This window comes from Chionomys nivalis, chromosome 5 (genome assembly GCF_950005125.1).
Source record: "Chionomys nivalis chromosome 5, mChiNiv1.1, whole genome shotgun sequence".
NCBI lineage: Eukaryota > Metazoa > Chordata > Mammalia > Rodentia > Cricetidae > Chionomys > Chionomys nivalis.
Genome location: NC_080090.1, coordinates 83,019,506 through 83,042,073, shown reverse-complemented (window position 1 = coordinate 83,042,073; position 22,568 = coordinate 83,019,506). Strand labels below are relative to the sequence as shown.

The 22,568-nt window shown below is 51.0% G+C and overlaps 2 protein-coding genes across 2 annotated transcripts in view; both read left to right on the top strand.

The window, feature by feature from the left end:
* The first annotated feature begins 11,927 nt into the window (after positions 1–11,927).
* Ascl5 (achaete-scute family bHLH transcription factor 5) lies at positions 11,928–12,500 on the top strand. Its single transcript, XM_057769089.1, has one exon. It carries the CDS (start codon positions 11,928–11,930, stop codon positions 12,498–12,500), a length of 573 nt encoding a protein of 190 aa, XP_057625072.1.
* A 1,378-nt stretch (positions 12,501–13,878) lies between these two features.
* Cacna1s (calcium voltage-gated channel subunit alpha1 S) overlaps positions 13,879–22,568 on the top strand; it is a 63,219-nt gene continuing 54,529 nt past the window's right edge. The window contains exons 1-2 of the mRNA XM_057769181.1: positions 13,879–14,157; positions 15,624–15,729. Of these exons, the coding sequence (XP_057625164.1) occupies positions 14,006–14,157; positions 15,624–15,729 (258 nt within the window). The 5' untranslated portion in view covers positions 13,879–14,005. The remainder of the gene's footprint in view (positions 14,158–15,623; positions 15,730–22,568) is intronic.

Genomic DNA, 22,568 nt, shown 5'->3' with positions numbered 1-22,568 from the left:
TTTCTGTCCTGGTGCAAATCTTTAAAAAAGAAAAAAGAAATAACAAAACTCTTCCTGTCTTACTTTCTTCACCGAGGTGGGAATCTCAACTATGCCCACCCTGGTGGTAAGAACTTGGTTGTTGGTGCAAAGATCCTGAGACCAAGTCTTCTGGATAGGCACACGGTGAGTGTGGATGGCTGCGGCTCACATCACTGCAACGCCTGCTCAACATGACCTCCTGACAGTGTTCCCAGAACCTACTCCTGGTCATCAGACCATCTCGACCAACTTTCAGCTAGCTTAGACCACCCCCACTGAGGCTCAATTCACCGTTCCCCAGGGCTCATACCCTCTCCCAGACATAAAATCTGGGGGCAGGCAGGCCCAAGGATGCTAAGATCCTCTGATTGCTAACTGCCTGAGGGGACACAGGTCAACTCTGGTCCTGCTCTGCTGCTGCTACTACTACTACTACTACTACTACTACTACGCACTGTGTGGCCTCAGGCAAGGACAACCTAACCTCCTCCTGACCCCCATTTTTCTAGCTGACTCCAGAGCCTACTAAACTCGCCTGTGGTTTCCCGAAAGGTCAGTTCACAGGAGGGAGGTGATTTGAGACAAGCCTGGAATCAAGCATTTTCTTAACTCTTTACACATTTCATTGAGTATTCCAAAGAAATAATTAGTGCACACTCTTGATAGCTCTATAGATATTGATATTGAGAGCAGGTTGGTAGGAGCATGGGAGTGAGCGTATGTCATAGTTGGTATTACGCTCGTGACACAAAGGATGCTGGGAATGAACATCAGACATGGTGGAAGCAGCCTTTGCTATCAACTCAAGTTTGAAACGGTTGACATCTGGTCCCTTTGGAGCTGGCGCTTATCAGTGACTGGCGTTCTTTAGGTTTCTGTCTCCTAATTCAGGAAATGTGGAATGAAAAGGACGAGCAGAGGGTTTCCCAATGTTGGACTTCTAGTGTGGACCAAGGGATGTTCAGACCAGGCCTGGGTGGACTTACACTGGACCCTAGACCTTCCCCAGTATCACTGGGCACTGTGGAGTGATGACTGCATGCATGGATGCAGAGCCAGGCTCCAAAGCCCAGCTCGACTCTTCTTAGCAGTCTTGGGCAGGTCAAGCAGCCTTCCCCTCTTCAACTGAAAACTGGTAGTGTCATTTCACTGGGTACTCTAGGAGGAAAACGAGTATTGTGTACACCTACACACATGTGCACATGAACATACACATGCAACAGGTCCAGGACGTAGTAGGTGGGCTTGTCATCTATTCTCAGCATATGTCTGTGCAGTGGGAAGAAGGGTTCCCATGAACTTCCTGCTGGGAAGGGTCCTTGCTGGCTCTGCAGCCCCCGCCTAGGCTCCCATCTTAGAGAAACAGCATGGCGTAAGGGTGAGGCGGCTACTGCAGAACCACGGGTTCCCCCAGATTCTAGCCTAAACCTCCTCTCTGGCTCTGCTGCCTTCCTGAGCCAGATCTGGGCCACATGAGTGTCCACAGACAAACTCTTTCTCTTTGGGACACTTTCCTGAAGGAGTCCCGAGGACAGGGTCCAGGTAAAGTTCACAGGCTCTGCTGCACCCGCTTCGGGTTGTTCTACAGATGTGCCACCCTCTCTGCACTCTGCAGACCTTTCTAGCCGTGCAAAGCCAAAGTCACCCCCAATCCCGCTAGCCTTGGGACCATCCTGGAGAGCCAAGGCAGCTTTATAACCGTCAAATCAGCCCAGAAGGGTCTGGCACTCATCAAACAGCCCAATCTTAGCAGATGCCTTGGAAACCACGAGAATCATCTCCATTAGGCAAAGGTACATCCCCCCTCCCACCCCAAGACCCTGTGTGTGTTCCCTCTGCATGCTTGCAGTGTTCTTCCTAAACCTGACCTCTGGGCCACACTTGTGGTGTCCCCTTGTCCCTCAGGCAGTTGCTGAGAGGACTACACAGAGCTCTTCCTAGTCTCTGGCCCAGTCTCTCCCCCAGGCTCAGGGCAGCCAATCACAGCAGGCCAGGAGTGGCCCATCCCCCCCCTACTCAGGAGCCCCCTCCCCTCTCTCCCCCTCCCTTTATGGGTGTGTCGCACACACTGAAGCTTCATCAGGTGAAGTGTACCTTGTTCCTAGCGCAGTGGCAGTGCAGCTGGGCCAGAGGCCAAGGGAGATGCAGGGAGGCACACAGGCTGCTTGGAGTTCCTTCAGCCACCTGGAGTCCCGGGAACCCCTGGCCAGGGACAGCAGTGTGCGAGGATCAAACGCCAGGCAAGTAGCTGATAACGGGGGTGTGTTTCATCCCAAAATAGAGTTGGAGGAGGGAGGCTGGTGTTTACTTAGAGCTTAGTCGCCCCCTTACAGCGTGCCTACCCAAAGGAGAAGAAATAGAGCCATAGAGCCGGGACACCTGCTGGTGGGGTTGCAGCACCCACCTTTTGGGAGAGGAGGGAAGGTGGTGTTAGCTGTGCTGCCAAGGACAGTGCCACCAGCCGGTGTCTGTCCATGGACCTACCCCCCAGAGAGCCTGCTGAATTTGGTTTAATGCCTGCCTGGTGTTCCCTGGAGATCGTCATGGGTCTTCTGTGTAGAGATCGCCTGGGAGAGGCTTTCTTGGACAGAGCTAAAATTTGAAGGATGAAAGAGAGGAGAGAACCTTGGCTTGGGTTTGAACTTGAGAGCTGGCCCCAGGAGGTGCGGGGCAGCAGGTGGGGGCGGGGCTTTTTGAACAGACTTGCGAAAACTGCAATCCCAACTTCACCACTCAGCAGCTGTGCAGCCTGGGGTCCTAGCACCTGTCAACAGGGTCAGTCGTTGCTGTCGCCTGGCGTGGCTGTGAAAATGAAATGAGTGTTTAGCATTTAGCGGCAGGTGGAATATGAGGGGAATATTTTGCAGCTTCTAACACTGAGGCTTACTAGAGCGGTAGAGTGGGGTCAAAGGCTACTCGGAAGGGAACTGGGAGGGGATTAAATAAGTTGCTAGCACAAAGTAGATGTCCAGCAAGTAGCCACCCTTCTCTGTGATAGGAGCCAGTGTGGTGTTGTTTAACATACAAGTGTCCTCCAGCGGGCACCTGTGCCTTTGTCCAAAGACAGATATTGCATGGTGAGTTTTATCTGTTCAGGGCCCTGAACCACTGCATCTCTGCTCCACTGAAGGCATCAGGCAAAGATGTGGCTCTCAAGAGTGCCTGCTTGCTATATCCACATTCAGCTCGGTAGCATGTACTCAGGAAAGAACACATTCCCCTTCATCTCTGGCTACTTTCTGGGTGCCTCCAACCTGTCAGGAGCAGGGGTGGGTAGTACGGGATGGAGCAGTGCATGGGGCAGCATTGAGCCTTCTCTAGAGAGAGAGAGCAAAATGCAAAAGTGTGCAGCAAAGTCAATGGGCATGCAAGAGGTCCCCACCAGTGTCTCAAACAGACTGGAATTAAGGGGAAACCAACAGACAAAGACTTTGGGGACAGGAAAAGAATAGAAACAGGAGAGGGAAGAGTAGGTTCCATGGACAAAGAGATGCTCAAACAGGTCCCAGCAGGAGGAGGAGGGGCGGGCAAAGAGGGGAGTGGCTGATGTCCCCAGAAGGGAACATCCCATGAACACAGGCTTGGAAGAGAGGATCCAAGGCCGACAGAGCGAAAAGAACAGAGCAGCATTGTGGTATAGCTAAGGGCCGATGGGGGCTGTGGTGAGGGCAAGCTGAGGGAGGAGGGCAATAGCACCCACTGAGAATCCTATGCCAAGCAAGGGACTCAGGATCCCAGGAAGTGTCAGTTGTCTCCCTCTGGGGACACCGTGACCAAAGCAGTGTTTTAGACAGATGAATACGGGCATCCAGAGCCTGGACACCAGTTACTGCCCCCATCAAGAGCAGCTGCTATTTACTGAGCACTCAGCCAGGCTGCTCTCAGAGGTCTGGTCCTCCTAAACCATCCCTCTAGCAAGTTCTGGGGCTAGGCCTATCCAGAGAGGCACAGAAGAGACCGGCTCCCGCTCCTAAAGCTAGGAAATGCCAACATTGGGGTTCTAAGGCACATCCAGCCAGTTCCAGAATTCTTGGTCCCAAGGAAGGTAAGAAGAGGTGAGGAGGTAAAGGAGGCAGATGAGTGAATTCAGCGGCAGCCTGGGTGAAGGAGGTGGTGAGGATCTCCGTCACTGTGAAGGGGACAGAGTGATGGCAGTTGGGAAACAAGAGGTAGTCTACCATGATTTCAGGTCCTGGTTCGACCAACCCATCTTCCTCCCGTGGAGGGCCTGGAGGCATCATAGTTCCGCTCTGACACGAGGCTGAACACCAGCAGGGAGTGTCCCAAGTGCTCAATCATGTTTGTGTGGTCCCTCTCCTTTCAGGCCTACAACCTTTTAGCTCTGGGGCATGGAGTGACTTCCCACCTGTATGTTCTGAGTCTGTAACTTTCCTGAGACCCCCTCAATCATTTTCTCTGTGGTCCCTATGGGTTTTCCCTGATGAAATACTACAGGGTGAGCCTTCGTGGAAATGGACATGGGGATTTCTTTTTCCTCTGTCCCCTGGGTTGGCAATGAGGTGAACCCCCGCAATACTGCTTTCTACGTGAACTTAGCGGTACTCTCAAAGAAGCAGACAACCATGGTGGTGGTGAACAGCTCCCCCAGGGAATGTCTGTTCTCATTGCCCCAGGCCTCAGCCCATGGCTCCAGCTTGCAGACCAGGCCGACTGTTCTACTCCAGGGGCCGTTCCTAGAATTTCTGGAGCCACAGTGCATTTCCTCAGAAGAACTGCCTACTTTGCCCTGACCATACTTTACTGCCCACAGAAAGAATTTCCCTCGGTGTGGCCTTCTTTTGAGATTAGTGTGACAGAGCCCAAAGCCTTCATGAACACTGGGGGTGGTGGGGCACAGGGCTGGGGCAGCAGTAGGTGTCCCTGGAAGTCAGATCCCCGACTCCTGGTCACACTATACCAGCACCACCCCGCCCAGTACTCTGATACCCACCCCATTGGACTTGCTGGAGTTCTCAGAGGGAATTTCTATTTCTGAGAGGAAAGAAGGGGACAGTTTTATCTTAGAATAAGAATTAACTTTGTAACAAGAGTCCAGATGTCCTGGCTCCTAAGTCATAGCCTCTTCCTCCATTTTGGGGGTACGGGTGAAGCAGTAGGCAAGGTGGGCAGGGCGAATGCTGTGTATGGAATGCCCATTCAGTCTTCCAGATCTCAGACTCGCTTTCTCTCTTGGACTGTCAAGATCCATTCCTGGACAGGCTAATGGATGGCTTGTCCCAACGCACACGCCAGGTTCCCTTGACCCCCCAGCCAAGATTTAATCACTAGAGTGACCTTGGGAGAGTCTGCTTTCCTACCTGATGAGACAGTACCTGTCCTGTAGTGAGAATGAGTGGTGTTTACACACATGTGAGTATGTATTGTGTAGGGACCAGCATGGAACATCCTGGGCTCCCAGGCTTAGCTATTATTGTCCGAACTGGGCACGCTCCAAATTCTAAGTTGTTGCTGGCTCCTGAGCCAGCAGATCATTGCTTCTTAGGTCAGTCTATCAGGTCCCCTGATGACCCATTTTAGAGCAAATGTCTCCAAAGCTCCTTGCAGGCTTGAAAGGACATTTGAAATCTGGTCCCAAACTAACGAGAGGATGATGTCCGGTTGAGGGCTGCTGTGGTGGATGGCAATCGCAAAAGTTAACAATGGTCTCTCTTTGATAACAGGCCAGAACTTCAGTTCATAAAATGGCTTAGCCAACTTACTTGCTGGGTCATCAGTTCCTGGGTACATCAGACACACAATACTGTCCTCACGTCCCAGAAGCTAGGAGCGGGGCTGGGATGTACACACAGGACGTTCCCCTTTCCACCGTGTGGGACCTCTCTTGGGTGGGATTGGTTTGTCTCTGTCCTGTAGTGAGCGGGGTGTACTCAGGGACCCACCTGCCCCAATAAGAACCCCAACCCTGTCTATACCAACCATGTGACCTCGTGCAAGGGACTTAACTACTCTGTGCTCCAGTGTCCTCATCTGTGACTAGGGGTGTTATCAGTCCTGACAAGAAAGGCTTGGCGTCGCTCTCTGGCCTGCTAAGAACAGTGCCTAGTACATTCGCATGGGGTCCTGCCCTACCTGATGCTGATCTAGGTCATTCTCCACTGCACCCAGCCCACAAAGGGCTCCAGGAAGGAGTTCAGAGGACATTTGTTGTTTGGTTAAAATCAGGTGACTTCCGTGACCCTTCTCATTCAGACATTTGAGGGGGCAACTGGGACTTAACATGCAGGATTTTCCTTTTGTAGGTTGTTCGGACAGTTGTGATTCTGAGAGCTGCCAGATGCGGCATAGGGAGCCTGCCAGCTGCAATGTAGGTAGTGGGGCTGCCACCTTGGGCTTTTTCATAGCCACACACAGGGGTTCTAGAGATCTCGGGAGCTCTACACTGGGTCACCTGCCTTATTGATCAGAGCCCAGTTCTTAGCAGCTACCACATGGCCCATGTATATTACCCTCATCTACAGTAACCACAGAGGTAAATGGCATTGGTCTCATTTTGCAGATGAGAACATTGAGACTTGTAGAAATCAGGGCTAAGACTGCTTGACCAGAGACAGGAGCTGCCAATGATACTCAACACTAGGATTCCCCGCCTCAGGCTGCCTTTTCCCATGAGTCTCTTCCCGAGTCCTGGGGCTGAGAAGGCAGAAGCCCAATGCCCTTCCTGTAGAATGAGAAACGCTCTCCGATCATCTTCCTGTGACTTCTCAGTAGTACAAACGCTGAAGGTTTAGGAGCGACCAGGCCCCTCACCCAACTCCAGCTGCTGCTAATAGTTTCCTTAATAAAACGACTCTTACTAAAGCTTAGGGGCCCCGTCCAGTCAAGACCTGCATACACCAATGCTAGACCCCAGTAAATTGCAACCAAGCTTCAGGAGCAGGACTCTCATCCTCAGTCAATTCCTCTTCGGTGAGCAAGTGGTGCCCTAGGTCCTTTCAGGTGCGAGGACTACGAGAGCTAAGGAAGCAGATTGCTAGGCAAAGCAGTGAGCACCAGAGTGAAGCTGGCTGCAAAAATGGGACTGGGGAGCCGTCAGGGATCCCCAACCCTGAAGCAGGAGGGACAGCATGGAAGGAACATGGTGGCCTAGTAGAGGACTCACTTCATTCTGGGCAGACCAAGGGCAAGTGGGACTGATTTGGGCTGCTGGGTCATGTCAACCCAGAGGACACAGCATCACTTTCCAGCCCAGCTAAGGTACAAGTGAGTTCACAGTCAGCTTGGGACGTGACTGCTGGTCTCCTAGGCTCGGGACGTGACTGCTGGTCTCCTAGGCTCGGGACGTGACTGCTGGTCTCCTAGGCTCGGGACGTGACTGCTGGTCTCCTAGGCTCGGGACGTGACTGCTGGTCTCCTAGGCTCGGGACGTGACTGCTGGTCTCCTAGGCTTGGAACGTGACTAATGATCTCCTAGGTTTGGGACGTGACTGCTGGTCTCCTAGGTTTGGGACATGACTGCTGGTCTCCTAGGTTTGGTCCCTTAGAGTGGTTACCATAGCACATGTAGCACAAAACATTCCAAAACGGCTGCTTGTGTTAATGCATATTTGGATGCATTTAATATGTACTTGTGAGAGTGCCCAGGTTATCCTTCTAAAATATGTATATGCATATTAGACATACCACTCAAGGAAAGCTATGATATTTTTCTTCCTCCTGTTCTCCCTTCTCCTCCTTCTCCTTCTTCCCTTTTCTGTGTTAAAGTATGTATTCTGGATATTTAAGGCAGAGTTTCCCAGACTTAAGAATTTCGTAAAGTGTTATGTAGTTCATTTTGAATTTCCAAATTCAACAAAGCAGGTTTCTGTACTGCAGGGCTGCCAAGGAGGGGAATGAAGAATCTGTGACTGTGGAGCGCTTTGGGAAAAGCCTTTGTGACTACTTTGCCCAGGGATTGGGGAGACAAATCCCAATCTGAAAGTCAGTGACTTTCTGGTTTAGGGCAGTTGAGTGGAGAGGAGGCTCGGGAAGTGTTCTCATTGCAGCCAGGAAGCACCGTACACTGAGCACTGGCCAGGGATCTCTGAGAACCATAGGAAAAGCAGTGGAGTTTTGAAGAGCTTGCATCCCACGAACCCTCTTCCAGAGCCGTGCTTGTCTGTGAAGAGGGTTGCTCGGCTATCTTCTGACCTCAGACCCAAACTCCAACCCCAGTGAAGTCAGCGAGAAAAGCAAGACAAATGGGGGTAATGTGTGCAGAGAAGGGCTACTCCGGACCCCTTTATCTAGTAAGGTGCCTAATACTAACACCATGCTCAATTTATTTTTATTCAAATCAGATAACAAAGCACCTATATAGGCAATGAAAGTATTGTGATGTTTTTGCCAAACAAACTCAAGGAAAATATAGTAGAGTTAATAGAAATCCACGCAGTTCTTCCTTGCTGGTCCTAGAGCCCTCAGTCTCCAGGAGGATATGTGAGAGGAAGTTAGAACTTCTTCACAGAGGCATGACCTGAATTTTGCTCATCCGTTTCTTGAATTTCTTCTCATCACCACTTTGTGGCGCTGTTGACAGTCACTTCTACCGGGTCTGATCCTCATAGATCTTAGAGGCTTTTTGTGTGGGTTGTTGTTTTCCTTTCTCCCCCCCCCCCAAACTTGGGCAAAGGGGTTTCTCATCATGTTCTCAGGGGCTCCAAGAATTCCACGCCCCACCATTAGCAAAAATCTCCCCAAGAGTGACCAAAGTGACCCCTCTTAGCAGAAGCTAAATACTAGGTCTATAACTTTAATCTACAGTGGGGCATCCCTCTGACAGGAAATCTAACTTAATAAGACCCTTTGTTATGTCAGTGCGAACTTTTCTGATCCCCTGCGGTATGCCGAGTCACCAAGAGAACTACCACAGAAGAGCCGGAAGCTGAGTATGGCGGAAGTATTTATTAGTTCAGGATTCCTAACCACAGTGCCTAGGACAAGTGACTTAACCTTCATGCACCTCTATTTTCTCACCTGCAAAAATAAGTAATATTAGCCACTTCCCAAGAATGGTGTGAACACTCAAAAACATGTAAGAGGAGCACTTAGAACAGCGCCTTCCACATTGTAAGCCGTAATAGCTGAAGCCAGCATTATTTCATAGCAAGTCTGCTGACTGGAGTGGGCCTTACTTGCAGAAAGCTCTTAGTAAGCTTCATTGGCTATCAGGCCATCTACTGGTCACAGGCAATGCTGGGTCTCAGTTCCTAATGTGGGGTAAGAATTGCTATGGGAAGACACCTCTACCCCTTTGCCTCCTCAGGGTGCTCCCTGGCAGCTTCTCTATCTTTTCCCAACAGTAGAGACAGAACTGACCCGGAACTGCATGGGCCCAAGTGAGGCTTCTCATGGGAGTCACTTTTCTGAATAGCTTTATGAAAAAACAAATGTTGGTGCATGGACTGTTTATTTTACAAATAAGGTCTGAATGTTACATCAACATGAGAGGTTGTGTTCTTAAAACTGTCATTAACATAAATAAACTTCCTCCCTCTAGCAGATCAAATATAAACAATCAAGTCTAGATCCCAAATTTTCAAAGAAACAGGACAATACTGGCAATTATCTTGAACAATCTTTATGTGCCCAGCACTGAGTGAGGGACTTTACCTTTAAAAGGAAAGGCCTAGTCCCACCCTTTGAGGCTCACAACCTGAGTAAAGTCTCAGATCAGATACTCAGTCCTGACAGCTCAGGCTGGGAACTGGAAAGCTTGGGCAGTGTGGGCAGAAGCCGTATTTGAACTCCCTCATGGGCTCAAAGCTAGCAAAGCAGAGAGGTTTTCAGGGGGCCCCACAGCTGGAGTGTTAGTCAAGGTGTGAATCAGGACCAAGCAAAGGATGCCAGGAGATTACCCTAACAAAGCCAACCGTCTGTCAGAGAAGAAATGTTTTCTAGAGTGTTCTACGACCAATGGGGGAACTCTGGGGATGCTGTTCACAACGGCGGGGAGATAGGAGTTTTGGTTCCAATGTCTTATACATCAGTTTCCACTCCAGAGCAAGCATGAGTCTCTGTGAGGCTTTGGGTCCTGGTTGGTTCATCGTTCTCAGTCAGCATGGAGGAAAACGCAAACTGCGGATAGACTCGAGGCCGGCAAAAAGGGTAAAAGTGGGAGGGCACAGAAGACACTCAGTAACCTGAGATTGCCACCAGTTCTCACCAGGGAAAGGACTGGCTCTTTTCTGTCACACGGAGAAGGTGTGACCACTGCCAAGGCCTCAGGATCCCCATCACCCTCAATGCAGCCTGCTTCCTCAGCCATTCAGTAAACACTAAGCCTCTTCCTCAAAGGGAGAAGGAACAACAGAGCGACAAGTGGTACAAGGGCTTTAGGACACTGTGGACACACATGAGAGCAGGGAACAGGATCAGAGAGGCTGCCTAGAAAAAAAAAGAAGAAGAACATATAACTTGAATTTGATAAGCACAGCTGATGGAACCTGGTGGCTCTTAAACCCATCACAGACCAATTATTTCCAAAATAACAGCTTTCTAAAACCTGGGAAGGGCTACCTGTAATTACGCCCCGCCCTGGCAAACCCAGTTTTTGGCCTAATCCTCTTTCTTGGTTATTCAACCAGGATTTATAGAACATTTATTACGGGGCTTGGCTACAAGAAAAAGAAGACACCCTGTTCAGTGACACAGAGGAGAAAACCAAGAGGGTGGGAGACGGTATAGCCTCGACCTAACGTGACTTGGGACAGGGAAGGAGCAGGTGGCAGTCTCTTTGACAGGCAGCTTTGAAAGTGCCAACAACACTTGAGCCTGTGTAAGCAGCCTTTGTCTTTCATTCACCATAGAGACTTCCATGATAACTTGAGGTAGCTGCTGCCACTCCTTCTGCTAGATCAATAGGCTTCTTTAAGATATTTTATAATTTTTTATCCTGCCTCCATGTGTGGGTGTGTGCATATGAGCACAGGTGCCCATGGAGGCAAAGGGTAGTGGATCCTCTGTGGCTGGAACTAGAGACAGTTGTGAGGCCCTGCTGTGGCCGCTGGAAACCCAGTCCTCTGCAGGAGCAATGCCTGCTCTTGAACACAGAGCCATCTCTCTAGCCCCCCAGTAGGTTTTTCTTCCACCATTTTTAGATGTAAGGCCCTGGAAAGTATCAGTAATGAGATGGTCTGCATTCTCAAAGGACATGGCCACCGATATCAGTCAGGCCAGGTACGGGATGCTCTCGGATATGTGTTTTCTCTTTGGTTCTCTACTCTTAGGAACTGTCAAGGGTGTTTTCTGTCTCTCCAAATACGGAAATCGGGCAAGAATGCCACCTGACCATTGAGGGGTGAATGCAAGATTTGATCTCCGAACAGCACCTCCCCAAAGCCGCATTCTCTTCCCTCCTGATCATTTCTGGAGTCAGGAGTGCCGCAAAGGCCTTTCCTTATTGATATGTTCACTCTTCTTTGCTTTTAGTGAAATTCTGGGACCTCTTCTTCAGAGCTGATGCACTCGCTGCCCTCACCCCTTCCCCGCAGCGTGGCGATCCTGCAACAAGAACCAGTGAAGAACTAGAACTGGGCACTGGAGGACCTGGTCGTGGAGCCTCGCAGCTAGCGCCAGGGGCAGGTGCTGGGCTGCAGGAAGAGGCAAGATTTGCAGATCACGAGGGCCAGGGAAGCAGACAAGAGTCCTCAGATTACTCAATACATGGCACCCCAAGCAAGATGGCAGCAGGTACCTGCTGAGCCTCCGCAAGGCGCCGCGCTTGTCCAGAGCTATTACTCACTTTAAGAAGTCCATGCCAACCCAAAAGAGCAAAATGAAGCCTTAGCAACTCGCTACACCCCAGAGCTGCTAGCGATGTGACTTGTCACTGTAGTCAGGACCACACAGAGCCCAAGCAGAAGTCATTCGGTGAGGGCTTCACTCTGGGTCCAGCTCCACTGGACGCAATGAACAGTAACTTCTGCCGGGCCGTTGTGGACTGCGGGGCTCCCAGCGGCATGCAGTTGGGTGTCGTGGCCCCTGCAGGACAGACGCCGCTAGCAGCCACCGAGCCCCTGGGCAACGTGCCCTTCTTACTGTACCCGGGCCACGCCGAGCCGCCTTACTACGACGCCTACGCTGGAGTGTTCCCCTACGTGCCCTTCCCCGGCGCCTTTGGGGTCTACGACTACCCGTTCGAACCCGCCTTTATCCAGAAGCGCAATGAACGTGAGCGGCAGCGCGTAAAGTGCGTGAATGAGGGCTACGCGCGCCTCCGCGGCCACCTCCCCGGAGCCCTAGCGGAGAAGCGGCTCAGCAAGGTGGAGACCCTGCGCGCCGCCATCCGTTACATCAAATACCTGCAGGAGCTGCTGAGAGCCGCCCCCGACGGCGGCGATCCACCTGCCGCCACCTCCCCGCCACCTGTCCGCACCGGCCAGGGCAACTCGCCGCAGCCCCCCTTCCGGGTGACGGAGTCCAGTGGGTCCTCCCCCTTCTCCCCCTCGCCTTTCTTGGAGTCGGAGGAACCCAGCCTTTGATCAGGCCAGAGGCCTCGACTTGTCCCTCTAGGAAACAGTATGGGGGCTTCTGGGTCATTTGTGCCTGGCAGGATAGAATAGTGATGTTCAAGGTCTGTGCTCCCATCTCCACCCACTTGGGCCAAACGTGCAGGCCCCGAGTAGAAACCGCGAGATGGTGAGTGCGGTGAGGAGCGGAGCCCTGGACAGCTCCCGGACCTGACTGCAGCTTGGCCTCAGCATGACTCTCTGTTGTCCCCTACAGCAGCAAGTCGCCAGAAAGCCGGCCGCACTTTGACTACTATGTGTCATGCCTGGGTCTTCCACAAGATGGCCTCAGATACTAGCGGGGAGCTTGATGGTCTGTAGAGAGAAGGAATTCCAGAGGGAGGGAGGCCAGGCAGCTGTTTGGAGAGAAGGGTGTGTGTGTGTGTGTGTGTGTGTGTGTGTGTGTGTGTGTGTGTGTGTGTGTGTGTGTGTGTCGCGCACTTCTGTCACTGGTGCTAGTTGACTTTCTTGACAAGTGATCACCTCCCCTCTCCCATCTTTCGGCATAGTCTTCTGGTCTATTCCCAGGTTAAGGACTTTCATCCCTCCCCAGCCCCCAAGACTTGTAAGTTTCTAGGGTCCGTTGACACTGTGTTTACATCAAGGACTAAAATAAAAGGACTGTTGAGTTTTGTGATTCCTGAATTATTGTCTCTGCCCACCCTCCACCTTGTTGGTCTTCTCCATTTGATTCCCCCACCCAGAATACTTGCTGCAAAAGTGTGTGGGGTATTTGCTAGCTCATGCAGTCAAGTAATATTTCCAGACAGCTTATATGCTGAGACTTCGTGCTAGGGGGTCAGGGCTCCAGAGAGAAAGCACACAGACCTTGTATAATGAGGGACATGAGTGGCGGGGGCCGTGTGAGAGCCATGCACATTCAACGTTGCCTGGGAGGTTTTCACTTCAGTGGGCTACATTTCTGACAGGAGAAGGCATGGTGGTCCTGGACTCATCCTGACGGACACTGAGACTGTAATGGATGGAGATATGCTGAGCTAGGCCACCACCCAGCACCTTCTCCGGATAGAGCCATGGAGCTGGGGTGGGGAGGAATTTAATCTCTGCATGAGGGACCTGTCTGATTTGTGACTCCACCCACAGGCTCCTCTTCCTGAACCCTGTTGCCCAGGTCCAAAGATTTCCTATCTCCCACTGCCCCTGCCCCATCTCGGACCTGAGTGTAAGTCACCCCTTTATACCCAGTCCTTGCCCTCCTTGGGGGCAGTTTGAGATGTCACTGGCTGGACTAGAAGGAATGACAGCTGCCTGGCCTCAGGAGTTTGGGCTGGGCAGCACGGGCTAATTTTACTCGCTGGGAGCAGAGAGAGTAATCCTCCCACCCCCACTCCCGCCCTGACTGCCTCAGCAGGACAGGCTCAGTCAGGCCCAGTCCCCAAGGTGGGGGCATTGGGGACACAGGGAGGAGAGGGCCGTGGACTAGGGGAACAAGGGAAAGGAGGGGTGCCAAGGAAGCCATGGAGCCTTCCTCACAACAAGATGAGGGCATGAAGAAGAAACAGCCCAAGAAACCTGTTCCTGAGATCCTGCCCAGGCCTCCCAGGGCCTTGTTCTGCTTGACTCTCCAGAACCCCCTAAGGAAGGCCTGCATCAGCATCGTGGAGTGGAAGTATCCTTTTTAGGACCCCAAGGAAGTGGGGGTGGGGAGCGAGTGGGAGGCAGGGGAAGGGTATGGGGTTGTCACAGACTTCAGATGTTTGGCATCTGGGTGGCTGGGCTTTGGAAAGGGGGTTAACCCACTAACTCAGACCGGCACAAGGAATAAGGCAGGAAGGAAGATCTCCACCACAATGGAAAGAGGAGCTTCCTGGGTCATAGGTGACAGCCAGAGAGAGCAACTGATCATCGTGGGAAGGGCCTGTGCTCATGAGAGTTATTTCTAAGTGTGTCCAAGTCTCTATCATCAAGGGGGTAGCACTCAAGGCTTTGAATAAGAAGATGAAAGAGGTAGAAGCTCCTGAGGATGTCCTCCATGGGGGGAGGGGGGGCGGGTAGGAGAGAGTGACAGTCCAGAACGATTTCCACTGACTCAGGTCTCAGTCACAAATGGAACTGGTGAAACAGCCGAAGGAAGGCCTACTTAGTGGTTCCTGGATTCTGGCGAGCACACTTGGGTGTTTTCACCCAGAAGCAGTGCCCTGAGACAGGGCCTGGATGTCTCCCTGGGTTTGCACAAGTTCTGGAAGAATGATGAGAATATCCGGGTTATTTGGGGAAAGGAGGGGCTGCCGAGAGGAGGCCTGTGCTGAGCGGGTTCTGAGAGTCGGGAATATCTGAAATATTTTTGACATGCTCTGGAAGAGTGGGATGCCGTCAGCTGTTCCTGGGGGAAATGGAGAATGAGGGATAACTGGAATGGTGAGGGAGATATGGAGACGACGGAGAGACGGTGGGACTGGGGTCAGGCCTCACTCCCGTAACTGCACTGTGTCAGACAGTGTCACCTCCAGACCCCTTCCTCCTTGCCTGTCTCCCATGAGAGCACAGCTTCCCCTGGTAGGCTCTCCCTTTTCTCCATTCTGTACTCCGCTGAGCCCGCTCCACCCATAGATCCATTCTGTGCCATCCCCGTTCCCTGTCTCTACACTGAAATTGCTGGGAAGCGAATGGGATTCTCACCCAAAGCGATCTACAGTGCACGCCTCTGCTCTCGGCCCCAAACAATACACCAAGGACACTGTCTTGATTTCCCTCCCTCACAGCTAGAAAGACTGGATTCCGGAGCATTCCTTTGAAAATGACTGCTGGGGGGGCAGGGATATATCTGGGAAGAGGATGTGGGAGTGCAAGCCCACACACACACACACACACACACACACACACGAGTGTGTGTACAACGCTCTGAAAACCTGGCTTTCCTCCCCATTTTCCATCTTTTCCAGTTCTATTGAACATACATCAACCCCAAGCCTCCCTGGCCATTTTGGGAGATAAGCCCCCATGAATCATTGCGTGCCCTGACTATCTCTTAGCATTACAGTAACAAATTTGTAGACTGGCCTTCAGCAGGCTCTCTTCCTCAACCTTACATATCCCACTGACGACTCGGGGAGCTCTCCTTAACCCTGGCGCCAGACCCTTCGAGACCATCATCTTGCTCACCATCTTTGCCAACTGTGTGGCCCTGGCCGTGTACCTACCCATGCCTGAAGATGACAACAACACCCTGAACCTTGGCTTGGTAAGGAAGCCGTTCCTTCCTTCCTCTTGCATTCCTCAGCCCCAGGCTGGGAGTCATCACCCTAGGGCCTGGGAGTCACCCTAGGGGCTGGGAGTCACCCTAGGGCCTGGGAGTCACCCTAGGGGCTGGGAGTCACCCTAGGCTTTGCTCTGGGGGAGGATGCCGGTGCCTTGGCTCCCTGACAACACAGACCAATGTTCTCACACTGCCGAGCTGCTCAGTGGCCCTGCAGCTTTACCAGACTGAACCTGTTCAGCTCAGTTCCACGATATCCATCAGTCAGTGATCACTGTGCCAAGCACCCAACAGGCCACACTCACGGAGCTTTCCCAAGAACTTCCCAAAGTAGTACCAGTTGACAGATGTGGGCCACAGCAGTGTGAGCCGGGGATGCTGAACACTTCCCTCCTCCCCTGGATAGAATCCTGAGTGCTGCTCCCCCTGAGCTCACCTACTGGGGGTATATGATAAAGAAATCTGCAGAAAGGGCTCTGAAGACCTGAGGTGTCACTCTCTCCTACCCTGTCACCAGCAAGTTCTGCACTGGGTAGTTTTCATTGTTGAATTATTGAATCTCCACAGCAATCTCCATGATATAATATTAGATTCTCTGAAAATAAATTACTGAATAAATACGACAAAACCTACCCTTGATAACCCAAAGAATTGGAATTTAGGTACATCATGTAGGATTGCCCCCATATAAGCTTCTAATACGGCCTCATACCAGGGTCTTTCTGACTTTGGAACTTGTTCTTATCTTTATTTTTAAAAATATTTTTATTTTCAAATTTAAAAAAATTTATTTTCAAATTATGTGTGCGCATGTGTGATATGTGGGCATTTACAATGTCCTCAGAGGCCAGAAGACGAAATTGGATCTCCTGGAACCAGAGTTAGTTATGAGCTGGGTGCTGGGAACTGAATTCAGGTCCCCTGCAAGAGCAGTACTTACTTTAAATCACGGAGCCATCTCTCCAGCTCCTTCTATTGACTGTCTCCCCAAGGTCGTAAACAGAATGAAGACTTCTAGAGAAGTCCACTTCTAGAGAAACAAAGAATAGCTTGGCGATGGGACTCAATGGTGGGATACTTGCTTAGCATCCAGAAGGCCTAGGGTTCCACTCTGGTACCACAAAATCTAACCAACAGGACAGGACAATGGAGTTTCATTCTCCAGGGCTTTCGCCTGTCCTGGAACCATGGGGCTTGGAGACAGGAGGCCCATCTGCATGCATCCAGAGCCAGAAAGAAAAGGGTGTATCTCTGCCTCTCCTCAGGCTGGTTTCCATGGTAATCTATTCTGAACTGGGGAGAAGTTGGGTGCTAAATGTATGCTTGCTGGGAATGGAAATAACTGAGTTCCTAGAACAAAGCAAGAGTGGTTGCAAATGAGGGCAGGGCCAGTGTGGCCTCTGCTACCAGGGAAGCTGCTGTGTGCATCCAGGGCCTTCTACAAGAGAAGCTCAGTTATACACGTCCATGGATTTAGGGAGAGTTCTTGGTCCACCCCACACTTTGTGACCTCGTGATATGGTTCCAGGTGCACTTTACAATGATGAATGCTTTTGGTGCTGTGTGCTTGTGATCCTCCCACTGGGAAGGTGGAGGTGCCAGGATCCCCGTGGCTCATTGGTTAGCTCTCCTAGCTGAGTCAGTGAGCCCTAGTTCCTAGTGAGAGGCTCTGTCACAAAACAACAGGTGGCCAGCTCCTGGGGAATGATACCCTAGGTTGTCCTCTGGTCACTAAATGCATGTACACACATGTACACATGCACCTGCACACACATGAGTGTGTGTACATACCCACATGGACACACTCACACACACACACACACACATACACATACACACACAAGAAGCTAACTCTTTTTTTACAAACAACTGCCTTCTTTTAAGACATTAAGCCATACCTTAGGGATTGGGCGATCTTCCATCTTCCCAGATAGTCCTGTGGTATTTCCCTTTGGCCTGTGGGCTGGAACTGCAGCTCTTCGGGCAAGTCTAGAGCTCAGAGATACACCATAGTAAGTTGCTGGATGGCAGCAAGCTGGCCAGCATCACCTGGCAAGTCACCACACCCTGGGACACTGACCACCTGGGAATAACTCTAATCTGAACCCTCTATTATGAAGTCCAAAGAGATCAGGCCATACCCAGAGTCAAAGGCAGCTTCTGCCTGAGGCCCCTTTACCACCACTGTCCCCCAAAACCCAGAAGAGGACAAGGAGAGGGGACACAGCAGATTAGGTATTTATCTCTCTCCCTTATTATTTTGACTACTTGGAAGCCTACAGAAAATTGATAATATTCCAGTTGTCTACAACAATACTTAGGTTTTAAAAAGGGAGAGTCTAGGATGAAATCTGAATTAATTTTCTTGTTCATTTCAGGAATATATATTTAGTACCTATGATAGGCCTGGAAAAACTCCAGAGATGTCATTGTGAACCAAGAGGACAGTTCCCATCTTCACAGAGCTCAATTAATTTAGTCAATTAAACAAATAATTACAATGTAACCAGTTAAATATGTGCTTTAAAATAAAATTAGGGTCATGGGAGGTCTGAAAAAGAGAATCTAAACTAGTCTTGGGGTCAAAGAGGCTCCCCAAAAGATAGACTATTTAACCCGATGCCTGGAGGATGTGGGCGGGGCCAGCTTTGTGGCTATGTATCTGTTCAGAGATCCATCCCCGCTTGGAATGAATGCTTTTGGCCATGGCATTGAAGTTTTAACTTCACCTTTGAATTTATGTGTTGAAAGTAGAGTTCGCTGGGAGAGTGACGCATACTCTGGGAGCTTGGAGATTCAACTCCCACACTCTCAAATTCTGCTACCTTCTGACTCAAAAGATTCTTCCCTCCCTGGGGTCCTGGGCCCCCTGGGAGTGGGGAAGGCCTGATTAGAACACAAATCCTTATATGTCTCAGAGGTGGGCATGATTATGGATGTCCCTACCTTGGGCTGGCCGTGCCGTAGCCCATGCTGTGGGCTGCTCTGCAGGGCTGAAGTCTAAGGCCCATCCCACCTAGGGACACCGTATCTCCTGGAATGGAGGTCTAAAGGCCCTTATGTTTAGTCAGTTCACCATGGTTCACAGTAGCAGGTTTGTGTGATGGGGAAGTGCCTGGCTCCCCTTCTTCATATCTGGCTTGACCACAGGATGGTAAATGTTGGGAGGAGAGGATGTGGAAGAGAGATTAGCAGGCGTTTGCAAAGGTCTAACCTTACCCATACAATAGTCAATTGGCAGTTAATGCTATGGCAGTTTGAGAAAGATGATGTGGAAAAAGCAATTTTGTTTGTTTGTTTGTTTTAGCACCTTTATGATCAGAGATTCCTACTTTTTGAACAAGATACCTTCCATTTTCATATGAATGGAGTCCTTCCCATCCCTGACTGATACAGCCAGTGCTTGGTGAAGGGTAGGGTAAGGGTATGCCTTCATAGTGCTATGGGAAGGGCTCAGCAGAAAGGGGGTTTGGGTTGGAGCTACATGGGCAAAGGGATGGATGCAAGTTTAGGGTTGCATTTTTAAAAATTAATTTATATTTATTTCATGTGCATTAGTATTTTGCTGCATTTATGTCTATGTGAGGGTGTGGGATCCCCTGGAACTGGAGTTACAGACAGTTGTGAGCTGTCATCTGAGTGCTGGGAATTGAACCCAGGTCCTCTGGAAGAGCAGCCAGTGCTCTTAACCACTGAGCCATCTCTCCAGTCCATCAAGCAGCATTTTACAAAGCTTTTCAGGCCACCACATGAGGCATGGACTGGGGTGAAGTGGGAGCTAGGAAAGGTACACAGAGCTGTCCCACAGGAGACGAATAAGAGAGTGACCTTGAGAAAGGCTAACGAAGTGGGCTGGATGGGACTTAGTGACTAACTGAAAGAGGGTTTAGAGACAGAGCTTAGAGAAAACAAGAATGTCACTGGGATTTCAGTGTCACTCAGCAAGACAGCTTGGGGAGTAAGATAAGTTCAGACTCAGCCATGTGGACACCCTGGGCAGCTGGTTCTGCAGGCTTGAGTATTTGGTGACAGAGCTCTCTTGCTATGGCGTGTGCTAGACCAGCTAGGATGTGGGGCAGGCAAAGGTGGCTTCCCGCCAATGCCTTGTACAAGCCACGTATGAGAACTGGACCCATGATAATGACTGGGTGGCCTGGCACTTGTCTGAGGGCATGGGCTGTCCCCTCCAAATCCCTCTAGCATTCCATGAGAGCATCAGATCTGTATTTGGGTCTCGGGTACCCTTCTGGTTCTGCCTGTTCTACGTCAGCAGGGAAGCCACGGGTCCTCTCCGAACAGAAGAAGAAACTGAGGCCCAGATAGGGCAAGGAGTTATGACAATACACAGTAGTAGCAATGCAAAGGGTAGCAAGATGAGGACCAGACTGTTAGTACCACCTTATGACCCAGTGGTGGATGGGGGTGTGGGCTCTAAAATCAGCCACACTGGAGGAGTGCTGTAACACGGTGGTTAGGGCAATGAATCTGGACCAGAAAGGATGCTCTTGAGTCCTAGCCCCTTCATGGAGATGTGCTCTTGGACCTGTGTAGTCTCCATGTTCTCTCAGCATCCTTGTTTGTGGTGAGACAACCTGGTATACTTGCGAGAGGTTTCTGTGTGAATGAGGGTCTGCTAGGCTATTGTGCTTTGTACTTTGACCTTAGGAGCTTCGTGTTGAGTGTCCCCCTGTTATTCAGAGTGGGTGACCTAGTGAGATCCCAAGGTTGTTCTAGAATCCAAGGATACAGTCCTCAATAGCTGTTCTAAATGATTATGTCAGATAAAAGAAAATCCTTCCTTCTGTTGGAGAACTGTAGTTGAGTGTTAATGTTTGATCAGCAGGGGTCAGTCCTAAGTTTGAGCCCCAGTAATGGGGGAAAAAAATCCCTCTTCACCCAAGCTGCCCTCTGTCCTTGCTCTCTTTGGCCTCTCATCTCTCTTTGAGGCCCCAGTGTGTCTGACCAGCCTTCCTAGTTCCCTATCATCACCATGGGCAAAAGCAACACTGAGTGTTTGCTGAGGGCTCACACTCTACCCAATACGATTCAGACACAAAGAGGCTAAACCACCGCCTGGCCCAACTGGCTCACGGACAGACCTGTGCCCTTTGCAAACCATTCAGCGTGGGGGAGAGAGACAGGGGAGGAAGCAATCAGAGTTGCTTACTGTAATCCTACTTCTCTTGACTCCCGGAGCTGCTGCTCAGGCTAGAAAAGATGCTTGGAGTATCCACTCTACCCTCGGGACTGACTTGCCCAGGAGAGAAGCCTGGCTGTGGCTTCGCACAGGTGAAGGTGGCAGACTGTGGCTGACCCAGCCCTGCTCAGCCGTCTCCCAGGACAACAGAGGCTGAGAGAGAGACCCCAAAGGGATCCCATTGTCAGAGAAGTAAGAAGATGGGCAAACACATCCACCTGCAGCTGGGAAGCAAGATTGGAGCCCAGGGCCTGCATCCCAGTCCAGCCCCAGACTCTCTTGTCCTCCCAAAAATGCATGCTTCGAAAGGGGTCAGCTCCTGGGCTGACTTCAATTGAACTCAAAGCGTCTTTTGGGAGGGCCACCACTCTAGCTTTGGCTGACCTTAGGGGACCCATGAGAATCTCAGGGATGATCAGAGTCCCTTATTAATGATTAGAAACAGATTTCTTTGGCTATAATCGCTTCTTTTGCTCTCAAAGCATGACTTTCACAAAGTGAGCCATACTGATTTACGTACAGGAGGAACACATGACAACAGTTAACGCAGCCCATAAGACAGCAAGCAGGAAGTGAGGCAGGTTCACAGAGCAGGACCAGTGGGGTGTGCGCTGCCTGCCAGAAAGAAAACTACCCGGGGGGCTGTTTCTCCTCTGGGAAGAGCCCATCTCTGCGGGACCCAATAGTGAGAATGAAGCGCGGGAGCTCCCCTCAAGGCAGTGGTCTCCAAAGGAGGGACAGGAGGAGGACTTCTACCCATCAAGGGACACTCATGAAGTGGGGGCAGGGATGCAGGTATCGGTGCAGGACAATTGGAATTGCCTAGCCCCAGGGTCGGTTAGGATTGAGGTTGAAAGACCCTGCCTTAGACAGTTAAATAACTTTTAAAATATTCTGTTGTGAGGTTGGCAAGGTGGCTCAGTGGGTAAGGATGTCTGCTGCCAAGCCTGATGACCCGAGTAAGAGTTACCAGGACCCACTTGGTGAAAGGAGAGAACCAGTTCCTACCGGTTGTCCTCTGACCTCCACACTCAAACAATGGCACACGCCCTCCTCCAACAAACAAATGTCAACAAAATCATAATAAAATTACATCCTGACATTGCAAGAGTTCTGGCAGCCTGCTCCCAAGCTCTACATGACTTTTCCTAACAGCCATAGGAGGCATGGCTTGCTGCGTGGGCAGTTGTGAGCTGCTCCCCAGACTGCCGCCCATCCAGCCCCTCCTTGGCTCCAGAGCAGCCAGCCCTAAGCCATCATAGGACACTCCAGGCCTCTGCCACATTCCTGGGGTTCAGGTTGCCTCCCAGTGTCCTCCACAAGGCTGGAGGCTAAGCCTCTGGCAGCCAGGGCATTTGTCTTTTTATAGGGTCCAGAACGTCCTGCTGACGCCTGCGGACAGTGGCCCACTCTGCCTCACCATCTGGGGAAGCTGAGCCTTTGGCAGGGCCCCACTCTGGCCTTGCTTTCAGAGCATAGCAGATCAGAGGAACTATGGGCTGCCCGACTGGGTCACCCACTCTGAGGAACAGAGGGACCCTTGACGTGAAGCTCCTAGTGTTGATGTACAAGAGTGCTCCCAATAGGGATCTGGGAAAATAAAACAGATTCCTGGCTTTTGCCCCAC

Bases quoted from the DNA above. Each gene is read 5' to 3' on its own strand.
- Ascl5 (XM_057769089.1), top strand. From the start codon at position 11,928: ATGAACAGTAACTTCTGCCGGGCCGTTGTGGACTGCGGGGCTCCCAGC.